This window comes from Strigops habroptila, chromosome 14 (genome assembly GCF_004027225.2).
Source record: "Strigops habroptila isolate Jane chromosome 14, bStrHab1.2.pri, whole genome shotgun sequence".
In the NCBI taxonomy this organism is placed as follows: Eukaryota; Metazoa; Chordata; class Aves; order Psittaciformes; family Psittacidae; genus Strigops; species Strigops habroptila.
The window spans coordinates 2,182,892-2,199,655 of record NC_044290.2 but is presented as its reverse complement, the minus strand read 5'-3'; the positions used below and the strand labels follow the sequence as shown (position 1 = coordinate 2,199,655).

Here is a 16,764-nt window from a genome sequence, read left to right as displayed (position 1 = left end):
AAGGATTATTTATCTGAGTGAGGAGCTTTCTTTTTATCACTCACTGAAGTAATAGAGAAGGGATAAGCAGTTAGGAACTAGATGACAAAAAGCTGTATCCTGGCATAACTACAGAAAGGTTATAAGCCAAAATGGTGTCCAAAGGCTAATGATGACACAGAACTACACCAGTAAAAAGAGAAACAAATGAGAACTACTAGTCATGGTGCGAAGTAATCGGCTCTTTATTCCCTACATATTGAAGTGGTTGCAAATCTAAACTATAGAAGAAAGCGACCGAGAGGTTCACATTTTGTGCAGCCCTCAGGTCACTTTGCTGCCTCCTGACAGCCTCACTCTTCCTCTTCTATCTTCTTGCCATGAAACTCCCGGCTCTTGACTCGGAGCTTGTTGACCTGGGACTCTGCAATATCTGCCCGCTCCTCAGCTTCCTCCAGCTCGTGCTGGATCTTTCGGAACTTGGAGAGGTTGACATTGGACAGCTCCTCCTGTGCAGGGAGAGGGAGTTGGTGGTGAGGAGCCCAGGGCAGGGGTTTCGCTCCTGCTGCACCTCAGCCTTGAAGGGCTACAACTATTCCCTGGGGAAGGCTCAAACTTCCATCCTCCACCCACCACACAAAAGCGTCACACAGACCTCCTTCTCCTCCCTTATTCGGGACCCCACTGTGACAAGCTTCACCGACACTGTGTCACACTTGAGAAAATATTTTGTCACTTGGATTTGTCATTTATGTGCTTATCCTCCCACTACTTCATGCCCAAAGTGTGACATTTTCAGTTGAAGAAGAACCTGAAGCCTTCTGCTGTTGATTACTAGCAGAGTCATGATCTTCTGAGGTCATGACTTCAATTGTTGTGGCCCCTGGGATTGTTTAGTCTGACCTGCTGCATAACACAGGCTGCAGAACTTCCCTCAGTTCATCCCTGACTGCTGCAGGGTGCCCAGAACTCAGAAAGGCCTCCTGACAGGGACCAAACGGCATGGCAAGACTGGTGTGTCTCAGCAGTTTCTTTTCTGACCCTGTCCTGGCATTCACAGTCATGTCAATGAGCCTGCTGCCCCAATGGAAGGTGCCCATTCTCCAGGCAATACTTACAGCCTCCTCTGCTTGTCTCTTGTAGGATTTCACTTTCATTTGCAGCTTGTCCACCAGATCCTGGAGCCTGAGAATATTCTTCCGGTCTTCCTCAGACTAGAGTAGTTGGCAAACAGAAAAGAAAGTGAATTATTGGTTCTGCATCATGTGAGGTTAAGAATTCCCCTTGGGGATGATGTGTGCTGTGAGAGTTGCTGAGAGAGCAAGGACACCTCCTGCCTTACCTGGTAGGTCAGCTCCTTCACCCTCCTCTCGTACTTGCGCACACCCTTCACGGCTTCAGCGCTGCGCTTCTGCTCAGCATCAACCTCCCCTTCCAGCTCCCGCACCTGCAATCACAAGCCCATCTTTGGAGCTTCCCTGGTATCTCTCCAAGGCACATGCTCACTCTTGCACAGATACCAGCCCTACGCACTCTGGCCTCCAGCTTCTGGATTTGCTTCTTGCCTCCCTTCAGTGCCAACTGCTCAGCCTCATCCAGACGGAGCTGCAGGTCCTTCACCGTCTGGTCCAGGTTCTTCTTCATCCTCTCCAGGTGGGCGCTGGTGTCCTGCTCCTTCTTCAGCTCTTCTGCCATCATGGCCGCCTGATGAGAGCAAAGGGTCAAAGCCGTTTTGAGGCTGGAGACATTTTGGGGGAGAATACATCCACCATCAGCAATGAAAGGAGCCCCCGACTCACATCTGTGATGGCCTTCTTGGCCTTCTCTTCAGCATTGCGGGCTTCCTGGATGGTATCTTCCATCTCACCCTGAATTTGCACGATGTCTGTCTCCAGCTTCTTCTTGGTGTTGATCAAGCTGGTGTTCTGTGCCACAGAGAAGACACGAGTTGTACTTTTAGACCTACTGCCTCCATATCACTTGCTAAAACTGCAACTATTGTTTAGGAAAGTCTTTAATGCAAGAGTCATCTTTGGAGCCGTAGCAGCAAACAAGACATAGGTGGCTGGCTGCAGAGGCTTTAACTCAGCATGTTGCTTTAAGAGATTACATAGCAGTCACTTACAAGATGCCTAGCAATCACATTTTGTGCTATCCCTTGCTGATAGGATTGATTTCCAGCAGAGTGCCTGACCTGGGTGTGGAGGAGCTGCACACGTTCAGTGGCATCCAGAAGCTCCTGCTCGGCCAATTTCCTGGACCGCTCCGTCTGCTCCAGGGCTGCCCGTAGCTCCTCAACTTCAGCCTGCAACAGGTTTGCTCTACGCTCCACCATGGCCACCTGCTCCTTCAGGTCCTCCTGTGTCCTCAGAGCATCGTCCAAGTGTATCTGGGTATCCTGTAAAAGAGGCAACAGGAATTACAAGGTGGCAGTGTGAGCTTGGGTGTTAAAAATCTCAAGGATGTCATATCTCTTTCTGCAGCTTTGGTGAACGGACCTTGAGCACTCCCTGCGTGTTTCTCAGGTTCTTCTGTGCCTCGGCAGCCACACGGTTGGCATGGTTGAGCTGGATCTCCATTTCATTCAGGTCTCCCTCCATCTTCTTCTTCAGCCGCAGGGCTTCATTCCTGCTCCTGATCTCAGCATCCAGGGTGCTCTGCATGGACTCCACAATTCTGAGGTGGTTTCTCTTCATCTGGTCAATCTCCTCATCTTTCTCTGCTATCTTCCTGTCAATCTCAGACTTGACCTGGTTGAGCTCAAGTTGGAGGCGCAGGATCTTGCCCTCTTCATGTTCTAGGGAGGCCTGGATAAACAGGAACAGTGACTGAAACTACTGCTTCTTTTCTAAGTAATCCTTTATGCAGCACTTCACAAATCGAGGCTTGCTTTCCTGCCATCTCTGTGGATAAATGTTACCATACGCTCAAACTGGACATGATTATGAACTCTGGTGTACCTCAGCTTCCTCCAGGGAGGCTTGGAGCTCAGATTTCTCCTGCTCAATCTGCTTCTTGACTTTCTCCAGCTCATGAATCGCTTTTCCTCCCTCTGCAATCTGCTCCGTGAGGTCAGAAATCTCCTCTGTGGGAACAAGGACCAATGGCATGTTTGGGCACAGAGCAGAATGGGAAGGGCCCTGACACACCAAGGTGACAGGCATCTTTGCCCACCTGCAGGCACAGAGCCATGTGAAGCAGTGGGTGCTGGTGGGTGGTGAGAAAGCCCTGCCAGGAGCAGAGGGCCAGGGACTTACGCTGCAAGTTCTTGTTCTCACGCTTCAGCGTTTCCAGGTGGTCCAAGGACTCCTCATAGGCATTCTTCATCTTAAACAGCTCCGTGCTGAGAGAGCGAGCCTCCTTCTGGGAGGCTTCTAGTTCAGCCTGTGTTTCCTCATACTTCTGCTTCCATTCTGCCAGGATCTGAAGAGAAATGGGGTGTCAGGATGGATGTGACAATCAGAAGGGGATGCTCTGTCCAGGAGCCCCCAGGCTGGACCCCAAAAGACCTTGTCAAAGTTCTTCTGCTTCTTATCCAGAGCTGCACAGGCAGCATTTGATCTCTCCACGTCAATCATCAGGTCCTCCACTTCATTCTGCAGCCTCTGCTTTGTCTTTTCCAGGGAGGCACATTTGGCATTGACAGCTTCAACATGTTCCTCTGCATCCTGCAGGCGCTGTGCCAGCTTCTTCCTGCAATGTGGTAAGTACAGCTGCAGGTTAGAGGTAAAGGGTCTGCCACAGCTGTGCCCCAGTACCTGCTGATTATTAGGCCTGTCTTAACCATTCTCGCCCTAAAAGCGACATTTCTCCTTCCGGTCTACAATTTTTCCACAAGACACTTTCTCTCTCTTCCTCTCTGCCTGCTACCACAAAGACACTACATCCCAGCATTTTTTTCCTCCCCTGTCCTAACCTGGTTTCAGAGACTCCCATCTCCCTGCAGAGTCCCAGTGTTCTCCAGCCATTCTATATCCCACTTGCCACATACTTGGCCTCCTCCAGCTCCTCCGTGCGCTGAATAGCGTCCGTCTCGTATTTGGTTCTCCACTGGGCCACTTCGCTGTTGGCCTTGGACAGGGCGCGCTGCAGCTCGCCCTTGGCTTCCTGCTCCTCCTCATATTGCTCCCGGAGCAAGTCACAGTCGTGGCGAGCAGACTGCAAGGCGTGGGCCAGCGCGTTCTTGGCCTGTGGGGCATTGGGCTTTGTAACTGGAATGTCTCTTGACAGTGAAATTGACAGTGAAATTAGAACACAACTCTAATCAGGCAATGCAAAGCTGCCACCTGATGAAGCTTTCAGCGATATGTTCTGGAGGATCAGGATGTGTCAGTGAGAGGTGCTCTGAGGACAGTAACCTGCTGTTTCTGTAAACGTTTAGACCTAAGACAGGCTGACTCCTGTCTTAGAGACTGCCGTCAGAATCTCATGGGAGCCTTGTGGATGACTTCCTCCAGCATCAAAATCATTACGCTTCAATCCCTCTCTAGCTTAGGAGTTGATCTATATTCATTACTGGTGTTGCCTCCATTGTTCCATGCGTTTGGAGAAAGAATACTTGAACCAGTCTTAGATCAGACAGGGTTCTCCAGATGCTTCTAAGGGTGATGCAGCTTGTGGACACAAGGGTTCTGCCATACCTTAATTTCTTCCTCTAGATGTCTCTTGAGTTCCTCAATCTGTTGGGTAAATGCTTGCTTGCCCCTGGACAGCTGAGAAATCAGAGCATCTTTTTCCTCCACTTGGCGTGAATATTCACCTTGGAAGGGTGAAGTGAAAGAAGGTAACTGGAATGTTCACAACAGGACAGTTTCTGACTGTGAACCCATATGACCAAGAGCGGCCTGAGAGCTAACACCAGCTGTCGCTTTGCACCCTTTGGTGTCCTCCCATTGTACCTCAGGAATGAAGATGCCCCTTACCCGACTCTGTCTGCAGACGAGCTCTTTGAGTATTGAGGTCATTGATCATGCGCTGATTCTGCTCCTCCTTAGTTTTAAGCTCACTCAGCTGGTCTTCCAGGGTGCGGCACATCTTCTCCAGATTTGCCTAGAGAGCAAACACAAGGAAGGACCAGTGTTGAACAGCTGGACTCTTCCCTATTCTCACAGTAGGTAACATTTTTTCATGAGAATGTGGATGGTAGATGTAGCCTGCACCTTCTCACTGTGAGCATGTTCTGCTGCAATTGCGTACCTTGGCTTTGGAGACGGACTCCATGTTACTGGCCAAGTCATCAATCTCCATCTTCAGTTCACTCTTCTCCTTCTCCAGCTTCTGCTTCACTCGCTGCAGGTTGTCGATCTGCTCCCCAAGCTCAGCGGTGCTGTCCGCGTGCTTCTTCCGCAGGGCAGCAGCCGTGGCTTCATGCTGCAGCGTGGCCTCTTCGAGGTCACGACGCATCTTCTGGAACTCGGCCTCACGCTTCTTGTTCATCTCAACCTGAGCTGCTGTAGCCCCGCCTGCTTCCTCCAGGCGCTCGCTGATCTCCTCCAGCTCCCTCGAGAGGTCAGACCGATGCTTCTCTGCTTTTGCCCGAGAGGTTCTCTCTGCCTCAATTTCTTCCTCCAGTTCCTCAATACGGGCCTGGGGAACATCAGGGACCCTTCAAACCCATGCCCTCCTCTTACCTGACCTGAGATTTTGTGAGAGGGAAAAGAACAGAGACTTGCCTGCAGCTCCTTGATCTTCTTCTGTAATTGCATGCCCAGGGCTTGCTCATCTTCAATTTTGCTCTGGATCTGGCTGATTTCAAAGTCTTTCCTTTGGGAAAAGAAAACCGTGTTAGAGCTGAAAAAAAGACAAGCGCATCAGCGCTGCGCTCACATGCTCCACACCACACTTACTTCTTCAGTTTCTCATCCAGCTGCTGCTTATCATTTTCCAAATCCATGATGTTGTCCTGGGCCAGCTTCAGGTCTCCTTCGAGTTTCCTCTTAGCTCTCTCAAGGTCCATGCGCAGTTTCTTCTCTTGCTCCAGGGACCCTTCCAGCTAAAACAAGCAAGGTCATTAGTACCCTGCTGGCTATTCTTTTCCTTTTCATTTAACTACACATGTGCTTACATCATCCACTTGTTGCTCCAGCTTGGTCTTAGCCTTGGTCAGAGTATTGACTTTGTCTTCCTCTACTTGCAGGTCATCCAGCGTCTGCTGATGGGCTTCTTGGAGGGCTTTCTTCTCTTTTGTCAGCTTGGCAATGGTCTCGTCTAGGGCTGCCATTTCCTCTGTGAGGTTTTTCACCTAGTGATTAGAAGAAAACAGTCTGTGTAGAAGACCTAACTGCTAGCGCAGGGTCCTTTTCACCTTGCAGTGCTTAGCCACGAGTGCGTTTTTCATTTGGGCTGCCCCGCTGTGATGCTGCTGGTATGTTCCATACCTAGCTTCGTTCTGAGGCTACCGGGCAGATGTGGGAAGCATCTGTCCCTTCAGCCTTTTCGTGTCTCCCCATGAGTGTACCTTGTTTTCAGTGGCATGCTTTTCCTTCTCCACTTTGGCCAACGTTAACTCAAGGTCATCAATATCTTTCTTCAGCTCCGAACATTCATCCTCCAGTTTCCTCTTCTTGGCTGTCAGCTCAGCATTAATTTCCTCCTCATCCTCAGCCCTTTCAGTCACCTCCTTAATTTTGGCTTCCAGCTGGATTTTGGTTTTGATGAGCTGGTCACATCTCTCCTCAGCATCAGCCAAGCTGTCTGCTTCCTGGTGGGGAGACACAAGTTTTTGTGGGTTGTAATGTCTGGAAGTTTCACCCCTTTGTCTTTGCTATCACTGAGCTGGCATGTGCTAAAATGGCGGCTGAACCTGTCTTTCAGCTCCAGCAACTGGAAGATCTTGCCTGGAGTCCACTGGGAAACCTTGTCATCTGGTAACAACATTGATTCCAAATCTTTTGTGTCTCTTAAAAATGCCTCATATAAAGTGGAGCTGACAGAGTAATCAAGAGTCTTATAACATTTGGTGAGTAAAGGCTTTGTGAGAATAATTTAGTGCAGAAAGTGGTGTTTTGTTTACTGCCCAGGACCTGCCATTTCCTGAGTCTGCAGGGAGGTATCCATGTTTCTGAAAGCAATCAAGGCTTTCTGGTGTAGTTCTAAGTAGGAAAAGTGGGTCCTTCTCAGGTTTGCTTTTACTCTATTAGATAGATGCACTGTTTTGAAAGTTGAGTAGATGGAGATACTTTCCTTCCAATTGAGAGATCTCTGCTGTGGGTTACATGCTGGCAAGCCTTACCTGGATCTTTCCTCAGACAGGATGCCATGAGTCTCAACATGCTCCTGCCAGTGTCAGTTCACTCCACATCAGAGTGCCTTACAGTGTGTGATTTAGACTGTTTCTTACTGCACGTTAGTCAGCTTCCTGCAAGTCTCTAATTAGAGTCAGCAGCATTCTCACTGTACGCCATTTTCTCCTGCAGACAAGTGAACAGTGATACTCACCGCCTGTACTTGGAGCTGCAGGTCATTTTTCTCCTGCAGCAGGGCCACCATTTTCTCCTCCAGTTCCTTCCTCTTTGCCTCAGACTTTGCAAGTTCTTCCTTGGTTTTCTCAAACTCTTGTTTCATGTTGGCCATCTCCTTCTCAGATTCTGCACTCTTCAGCAAGGGCTTGATCTTAAAGAACAGTTTCATCCAAGGCCAGTGCTTCACATTCATGAATGAACGAACATTGTACTGGATACAGAAGATGGATTCTCTGAAATGACATTCACATGGCTCTCCCATAGCTTTGTTGTGATAAATTAGGCACGTACCATGAGAACAAACTAAATATGAGAAATGTGTACCTTCTCTCCACCATTTTCCGGTACTCCACTCTCATGAGGAAGCCCCTGCATCTGGCTTGTGTCATGGTCATAATTTCTGCTAGTTTCTCATCTCTCATCTCCTCAAGCAGACCTATCAGCCCGGCTTTGAAGAACACCTTAAGAAAGGGAATATTCTAGCATGTTAGCCTCAGATGGCGCATAACACAGGCACAATGTATTTGAATGCAGGACTTGTTCCTACCTTGGTGTGACCAAATCTGTACTGTGTGTGGTCCACATCAATGGAACCAAGAAGCTTCTCTGAAGCCTTCTTGCTGTCCATGAACTGACCATCTGGAATAGCACTTGCATTAAGCACTCTGTATCTGTAGGCGAAAGCAGAACATGATATCTACAGTGCCAAAACCACCACTGCATCTGAACTCCACAGTCTTCTCAGCAACACCTGTCTCAGTAAAGTCATGTCTGATGGTGTATTCTTTCAAGACAGTGTAAATGAACTGTCCATAATGTTAACTTGGTTAAGTCAAGAGAATGCTCACCTTCAACATAAAATCATAAACTCAAAATAAAACATCTTCTTTTCTACATATGGCCTTTATATGTATAATATACTTTGAATATACAAAGAATATATACTTTCAAATATATCACGATACTCAGGCTCTTCAGCTTGGTCTGAATGGGCAGAAAGGTGGAGCATTCTTACCTCTGTTTGAAGTCAGCATATAGGACTCTGCTGGGAAATCCTTTCCTGCAAATTCTGATGCCTTCCAGCACACCGTTACAGCGCAGCTGATGCAGCACCAGCTCATGTTCCATGGCACCTAATAAAGGCCACAGTTAGAGACTACCATGTTGCTTGACACTCAGGAGGAGTGTTTCTGTGGCTTGTATTTTCCTCTTATTGAATCCCCTTACCCGGTGTTTTTGTTTCATTTGGGATGATGCATCGTACAAAATGAGGGTGAGTGCTCCGTAGATTTGTCATAAGCTTGTTTAAATTCTCCTGTGAGATTTTAAGGTAAAGTTTAGATCAAGAAGTGAGAGATCTGCTTCCCTGCAGCTACATGTGTTTAATCCACAGAAAGGAGTTAATAACTTGTCAGATTTAAATGTGATAGCAAAATTTCCATAGTACTGTGCAAAATCTTATGCATTCATCCATGGAAATGTAATTTGGTTTCTGTGCCGTTGTAATTAATTAGTTACAAAAACTGGCATAGAAATTTTTTGATACCCTGAGACTCATGGCTTTGAAAGTCATAAGAAATTTCATATGCTTCTCTCCTGAATCAGTAAAATTTGACTTTTCTACGTGATAATCTTAAAGAAAGCCTGACCGTTTTTTAAAACTGCTGCACTACTTATGAATCATGCATGGCAGTAGGCTTGAAAGATTGCAGAAGTCCACAGTCACTATTTGATAAAACATTCTAAACTCTGTGCTACAGCTGAAAGAAACTGACCTATTTCAATGTTATACTTCGCTTAAAAAATAGAAGTGCATTATAAAAGATCTGAATGACAAGATCCTCAAACATTTAAAAGAGTTTTTGTTTAGCTATATTATTCAAAGAACATCATTCCATGTTGACAAAGAACCTAGTCCATTATTAAAATTGAAAGAAAATTACCAATAGTACACGATGTTCATCCTCTTGCTATAGGACTTATAATGCCAACATGCACAATTTGATTTTGCTTTGTTTAAGTAAAAAGAAACAAATGGAGGAAACCAGTACATACCCGGAAAAGAGCTGAGACAGTCTGGAAAGAAGAACCCTTCTTCTTGCCACCCTTCTTGCCACCACCAGCGTCTGCAAATGGAAGAAAAGAAAAAACAACAACATTAAAATACGGATGGTGCATACTGCAAACTACAGAATGCAAAACAACATTGAATGTTTTCTATTTGCTGCTTTAATTGCATGTCAACATTGTCCCACTCTAAAAGCACAATTTTCACAAAGCTGACCTGCATCTGCTCCACCATAGTTGGCAAAGAGTAAGGCCAGTGTCTTCACAGATGCTTTCTGGTACAACCCAATGACTGTTTCATTCAGAGGGTCTTTGTTCTTCTCAAGCCAGCCAGTGATGTTGTAGTCCACCGTGCCAGCATAGTGCACCAGCGAGAAGTGAGCCTCAGCCTTGCCTTTGGCAGGCTTTGGCTTCTGGAAGTTGCTGGACTTGCCCAGATGCTGGTCATAGAGCTTGTTCTTGAAAGAGGTGTCAGTTGCCTTGGGGAACATGCACTCCTCTTCCAGGATGGAGAAGATGCCCATGGGCTGGAAAGTACCACAAGCAGTGACAGAGAAAAATTGTAGTGATGTGAACCACGTTCCATGAACATCAAAGGTATGAGCATATTCCTGGTAGCATCTCAGCCTGGATAAGGGCCTATGGTTTTTAGGAGTTGTTCTCATCCAGGAAGCTTATTTCTGCCTTCCCTTGCCTTCCTGCAGCCTATCTTCATGGAATTGGTAAGAGCATCTGTCCAGTTCAGGTTAGAATTGGGAACAGAAATGGAGGGAGAAGTGGTATACGGAAAAATTATTTGAACAATAGCTACAAGAGGTCCAGTTGTTTTGGGAACTCAGGGAAATAAATATTGTGTTGCCTCATATGTTTGTGGAGGAGTTCCGGTTTGAGTCTTCAGAGGAGAAAGGAAAGGAGAGAGATCCCAGTTTGTTTTAAGAAAATCTGTTGCTGGGAGTCCAGGCTACCCTTTCCATGCTTGAAAACCAGGCAATGCAGGATTGATGGCACAGGTTTGCATTTCCTAATTTCTACTCTAAATTTCTAATTTCTACTCCAGACTAAAATACACTTCAGGGCAAAATACTTTGTTTACCTGACACTGAATGTCTGGCTGTGAGTTCTTTCTGAGCTGAATCTGGCTCAGAGAAACCACAGAATTCCACTTGCACACTTGTATGGAAAAGGTACCTTCTCAATGAGCTCAATGCAGGCAGCCAGGTCCATCCCAAAGTCAATGAACTCCCATTCAATTCCTTCCTTCTTGTATTCCTCTTGCTCCAGCACAAACATGTGGTGGTTGAAGAACTGTTGCAGTTTCTCATTGGTGAAGTTGATGCACAGCTGCTCAAAGCTGTTGAACTGCCCAAAGCAAGAAGAGGAACACAGGTTCTCAAGGTGTGGCAAACACCACACAAGTTTGCTAGCATAATCCTAGTGTTGTTTGAAGTTCCCCAGCTGAAACACCACTCCTAACTGTTACAGCAGGTGTTTCCTTCAGGAACCTTAGCTGCATCATCATGTAGGTGTCTCAGCTCTCTGACCTCCCAGAGGGTGGAAGCCTCCTCACTATCCCACCCAAGCATTTCTCTGCCCTCAGATCAACAATCTGGAGGTTTCTCTACTGTGGCACAGATGTCGTAGCACCATCACTGCATTCGCAGCAGAGGAAACATGCTATGAACTTTCCAGAGCACCACCCTTTCCTTATCTTTTCCAAGGAAATCCACACTTTTGGCCCACATCTGTGTGAGCCTGAGTCCTACAGCTGTCTCTTTGTTTGCAGAGCCTAAGACCTTTGCAAGCTCAAGGGCCTCTGAGACCATTTGTCAGAAAGCAGAGCTTTCTTCACTCAGTGTTGGTGGGTAAATCCGTTTAAGGGTACTACTGTGACAGTGAAGTGGGAAGGGTTTCTAGAAAACTGCAGATGAGGAGAATAAACTTCTGATTCCTTTTAAGAAGTGTGTTTCTGAGTCCTCATGACCCCTCCTCGCCTCTCCCTTGACTACGGTACCAAATCCTTGTTTCTTACATCAAAGATTTCAAAGCCAGCAATGTCCAGGACACCGATGAAGTACTGTCTGGGCTGCTTGGTATCCAGCTGTTGGTTGATACGAACAACCATCCACAAGAACATCTTCTCATAGACGGCTTTTGCCAGGGCACCAACTGCATTGTTCACCTACAGTAGAAAAGAAAGGACCAGAGTTACCCCCTAGGGTCAATGAAGAAAGCTCAAGTACTCTCTGAAGCCATTTTCAAACTATCCTCTATTTACCTGTTCAACTGTTTGACCTTTGGTCACGTATTCGTTCCCAACCTTGACTCTGGGGTAACACATGGCTTTGAGCAGATCAGCTGAATTAAGGCCCATCAGGTAGGCAGCCTTGTCAGCCACTACAGAGGGAGGGAGAGAGAGCGAGGGAATCATGTAACTTTGGACAATGGCCAGAATTTGACAGTGGGAACAGCTCTGCTGTTCATGTTCTAGAAATAGAAAAGTGATGGTCTGATCTCATATTCCCCATGATCGTGGAAGCACCTCAGTGTTAGACAAGGAACAAATGGTTTTCCACAGTGTTTTATGTGGTGACTCTGGCCAAGAAAGGCCTTTCTTTGGAGGCTGGCATGTCACCTCCGCAAACAGAAAATTTCTTTGAAGAAGTCAGTTGCTGAATCTACTGTTACCTTCAGTGCCATCAGGCTCTGCCTGCTCCTCTCGTTGTTTCTGCTTGAACTTCAGGTTCCCATAGTGCATGACAGCCCCTGTTAGTTTGTAGATGGCTGTCTTCTCATCAGGAGTGAAGCCCAGAATATCAATGGCACTCTGCAGTTGAAACAATGCAGTAAAAACATTACAAAACCACCTTAACAATCTCAAAAAAAATGTTTTCTTCAGGGTACTTACATCTGTAGCCATGAGCTCCTCCTGGTCATCAATACTGGGAACAGTGACCTCACCTTGACTCACATAGTGGAAATCATATGGGTTGGTGGTAATGAGGAGCATGTCTGAAAACAGCAAGAGGCAAGACACAGGCTTAGTTTTGCCAACCAGGTAATAGAGGGAACTGTTGCTCAGCAATCAGCCTTGCAGTCATAATGATCCTTCCTACCAATTAGCTCTGGTTTCTTGTTGGACATGATCTGATAAAATATGTGGTAACTTCTTTCTGCGTGGAGCTGGAAAGTGACTCTGGACTTCTCCAGCAGATCTGCATGGAAGGGAGAAAGATTCAGGCACGGGAAGGCACACAGAGGTGGGAATTTAGGAAGGAAAGGGATCAGGCCAGGAGACTGTCTTACAAGTTTCAATGTCAGCAGAAGCCAGTTTGCCTGTGGCCCCAAAGTGGATTCTGATAAATTTGCCCTGCAAGGAGAAGCAGCAACATGTCAGCGTGGATGGGTTCTTTTCATGTCTTCTTTATGAGAGAAGAACACTGGTAGGGCCATCATGTGTCTTGTAATGAGAGGGAGAGATTTTGTCTAAAGCAACAACTTACAAAGCGTGAGGAGTTGTCATTCCTCACGGTCTTGGCATTTCCAAAGGCCTCCAGCAGTGGGTTGGCGCTGATGATTTGATCCTCAAGCGTTCCCTGCAGGATGACAATTGTTTCTGGTTATCCTTCCAAAAATCATGTCAGGAACATAGGAAAGTGTTGATTCAAACTGGTATTTCTTAATTAAGAATTTCATCCTCAAGCATTCCCCACAGGATGACAATTATTCAGTTACAGTATTTAGTTGGCATCGCAGTCGCATACCAAGTGTTGGGTCTGTTCTTCCTGACTCACCTGCATTTTGCCTGGCTGATCTTCTTTCTTCTTCTCCCCGCTCGCTGCAATTGTTGCAAAGTACTGGATGACACGCTTCGTGTTCACAGTCTTCCCTGCTCCGGATTCTCCGCTGTGCAACCAAAGAGAGAAGCAGAGAGCGTGTGGTCAGGCAGGAGATCCCTGGCACCGGGCAGCCCCACAGGGGCCAGGGCAGAGAATGTACGTACGTGATCAGGATCGACTGGTTCTCACGATCTGTGAAGGAGGCAGAAACAAACATGCTGTCAGAATTCTTGAGTAATACAATACACAATGTGTGTGATGAATACATCAGTGCTTTTAGAGAGCCTATGTGTTATAGAGAGAGAGCGGGAATTTTCAAGTTTATATTTCGTCAATGTTCTTTTCACCTGTGGGGTATTCATTTAAACTGCCTTTTTGGTCATTGAAATAGCACATTTTTTTCTTGATTTACTTAATTCTCATAGTAATCGCTGTATGAAATGAATACAGGTGCAGGAATGCCTGTTACTGCAAGAAGTCTGGAGGCTTATCTTCCTCTGTGAAGTTTGTTATGGATATTGGAAGATTTTGGCATGAAAGAACTCCTTGTAGAATCCACAGAGATTAATATCACATTTCTTTTGTGCCTTTTTAAGGTTCCGGCAAATATAACTATACATCAGTGAGCCCTCAAACAATTTAAGAATCTGAGATCAGTTCATATTTGTTTTCTTTTATCAAAATGCTTTTTGGGATGTCTGATTAATCATCTCTAAGGTATTAGGTATTACCTCTAAGTAGTAAGGGGTTGTAGCCACTAACGATATGGGTCAAAAGAATTCTGATCTCTCCCTTAATTAAGCTATTCGTAGAAATGTAGAGATTTAATCAATGTTGCTAATCTTTAAACAAGATTTTTGTTCTCCCTTTTCTTATTTTTCCTTTTCACCAGTGAATTCAAAGGCATGAATTTCTGAGGTAGGAAAGAATGTCGTCTTTTCTTGTTTTCAGCATTTTTTGTTCCGGAATGTTCCTGCTCATTGTTTGTTTATGTGCGTCTTTATAAGTCTGCTCTCCAAGGCACTAGTTAGTGCCTGAAGAGAGGAAAGAAAGATAGCAAATGTAAATAAAAATGCCAAACTACTTGCTATACATGAACCTGATCCAGAGGTGGAAAAGGAGAAAAACAAACCCCATTCAAATTACCTTTCTATCTTTATCCAATATTCAGTTCTTTTTTTAACAGTCAGCATGATTATTCTCTCATGTTCAGTTATGCTCTTGTGGAATCATGAAACAACTGTATATGTGTGACCATAAAATCACTGATTCCCTTCTGTATATTGCAATTTTGGTGCACAGAATTCTAGTCCTTTCTGGTCAAGTAACTGTCATGCCTAAGAAGCAAATCTGTAATACAGGAGTACTAATTAAAAGCTAATTTGAAATGAAGGCATTTATCATTGTTTCCAGATAGTGCAACTTCTCTGGGATTTTGGCTCTTATTATTTCCCAAGAAGTTGAAAATATCAGAATAACACCTGAAATCAGATCATTTGCTTTTTCAAAAAAGTCTCCATGAAGCCAAAAACAACACAGTTTTGGGAAAGACTAAGCAATTTTTTCAGTTCTGTCACATTTGGAAGAAATCAAACCTCATAACAGGTAGGGGAGAATTTTTGTTTCACCTGAGCCAACTCATCATATTAATTATTTTTCACTGTAACTTTTTCAGTGCTCTTGTCTGTATGCTATCAATTAGAGTTTTAAAAATCATTAGGACAGAACTGGTTTTCATGCGTAATGTCAGCAACTGCTAAAAGAAATTAATTAAAGGCTCAAGCTGAGGTTTACAAAAAAACACTTTTCCTTTTTTAAAAAACCCCAAATGTTATATCATGATGAAGATGCTTCCATTTTCTCACCAGTCAGCATGAACTGATAGGCGTTGTCAGAGATGGAGAAGATGTGTGGAGGGGCCTCCTGGCGCTTCTTGCCTCGGTAGGCCAACACCACCTCCGGGTTGTACACCGGCAGCCACTTGTAGGGGTTGATGGTGACACAGAAGAGACCCGAGTAGGTCTGTGGGGAAGGGAGACAGCACGTTGGCTTCCACTTAGCCTGGCAGAGCAGTTCCTCCCAAGAGCAGCTACCCAGAGGAAAATTGCTGCTGGTACTTACGTAGATCATCCAGGCTGCATAACGCTCTTTGAGGTTGTACAGCACAGCGGGTTCGTGGAGGTGGGTCATCATGGCCATGTCCTCGACTTTATCGTACTTGGGAGGGTTCATGGGAAAGACGTGGTCTTCCTTCACGGTCAGGGTCTGTCAGATGGAGAGAGAGATGCATGTATGTCAGCTAAGAGCTGAGAGTGGGAATTACATACAGTTATTAAGCTTTGATCTTTCCTCACCTCTCCAGCTTCAGTCTTGACAGTGACCTTCCCTCCTTCTTTGCTCTGGATTGTCCCTTTCACAAAGGATTCTTTAGGATGGGCCACAAAGACCGATGTCTTGGCATCGAAAGGTCTGTTCTGGGCCTCGATTCTCTCCTTTTCTGATTTTCGGAGGTAAGGAGCCGCCTCCCCAAAGGCGGCCATCTCAGAGTCCGGAGAGGTCATGGCTGCACTTTATGCAGGACACGTCAGAAGAGAACCCTGTGGGAGAAAAGAAATGTAACATCAATAGATCATTAATGTACCTTGCTTGTGAGGAGACATTTTCCAATGTCTTAAAATCAAGCATGTACTAGAACTGCTAAAACTAGCAAAACTAGCCTTCCTCCTCTTTAATGCTTTAAACCCAGAAGAGAAAAATCTTGTTTCCATGCTTGAATACAGACTAACCTTTCAAGAGTTGCTGTTATTTGTATCTTGTGACACTGTATACATTGTACTTTGGCTTTACACAGTATAGAGTGTCACATTTGAGAATATGAGTTATGTGAAAGGAACCTTCTTATTCTTATGGAAAATTAAAAAAAGAAGTATAGATAGAAAATGTATGGATGCCATAAAAGCAGACGGAAAATCTTACATGGAAACCAGCTTCCGGTGGAAAAATATGCATCATAATATGCAATAATTATGGACGCCTAATCTCGACAAATCTCTAGACCCAGCACACTTACCGTGGCACTCTTCTTGGAGACAGTGCAGACAGTTGCAAAGACACTTTTATAGAGTCTGTTTGGCAGATGCTTTGGATTCCTCCTCTTTCTTCGGTCAAAACATTTTTTGGCAAACATTCTTTGGCAAAGCATTGTCTGGCAAACTTAACCAAGGGCATAATTGTCATTTGATTTGAACAGATATATTTAGAAATATTTTGTATCTTGCCTATGATGTGAATGTATTGACTATAAATAATTTAACAAGAGACTTCAGGAGAGAATCTCAATTAGTCAAGGCACTTGGAGAACTTGGATGTATGACTTACGGATTCTATCGCTGCATTTCCAGTGATTTCCTCCTGGACTCCAG

General features: G+C 45.4%; 1 protein-coding gene across 4 annotated transcripts; it reads right to left on the bottom strand.

Annotated features, from left to right (window-relative positions):
- Nucleotides 1-206: 206 nt before the first annotated feature.
- LOC115616512 (myosin heavy chain, skeletal muscle, adult) lies at nt 207-15,903 on the bottom strand. Of its 4 annotated transcripts, XM_030505828.1 has the most exons (39): nt 15,697-15,903; nt 15,464-15,607; nt 15,208-15,364; nt 13,507-13,534; nt 13,298-13,409; nt 13,007-13,099; nt 12,810-12,873; nt 12,620-12,718; nt 12,412-12,515; nt 12,192-12,330; nt 11,782-11,900; nt 11,536-11,685; nt 10,695-10,865; nt 9,724-10,033; nt 9,594-9,625; nt 9,495-9,548; nt 8,667-8,754; nt 8,455-8,572; nt 7,987-8,110; nt 7,764-7,900; nt 7,417-7,672; nt 6,437-6,679; nt 6,044-6,220; nt 5,826-5,971; nt 5,652-5,742; nt 5,176-5,565; nt 4,902-5,028; nt 4,620-4,738; nt 3,971-4,167; nt 3,489-3,672; nt 3,237-3,402; nt 2,940-3,064; nt 2,478-2,786; nt 2,174-2,377; nt 1,779-1,904; nt 1,513-1,683; nt 1,322-1,426; nt 1,098-1,193; nt 207-488 (listed from the first exon to the last, which is right to left on the bottom strand). In XM_030505828.1, exons 1-39 carry the CDS (start codon nt 15,901-15,903, stop codon nt 333-335), a joined length of 5,838 nt encoding a protein of 1,945 aa, XP_030361688.1. In that variant the 3' UTR covers nt 207-332. The 4 variants fall into 4 exon arrangements, with proteins under 4 accessions (XP_030361688.1, XP_030361686.1, XP_030361687.1 ...); XM_030505826.1 differs by lacking the exon at nt 9,594-9,625 and having other exon boundaries at nt 9,495-9,565; nt 9,715-10,033; nt 13,007-13,119; nt 13,294-13,409; XM_030505827.1 differs by lacking the exon at nt 9,594-9,625 and having other exon boundaries at nt 9,495-9,565; nt 9,715-10,033.
- Nucleotides 15,904-16,764: the final 861 nt, after the last annotated feature.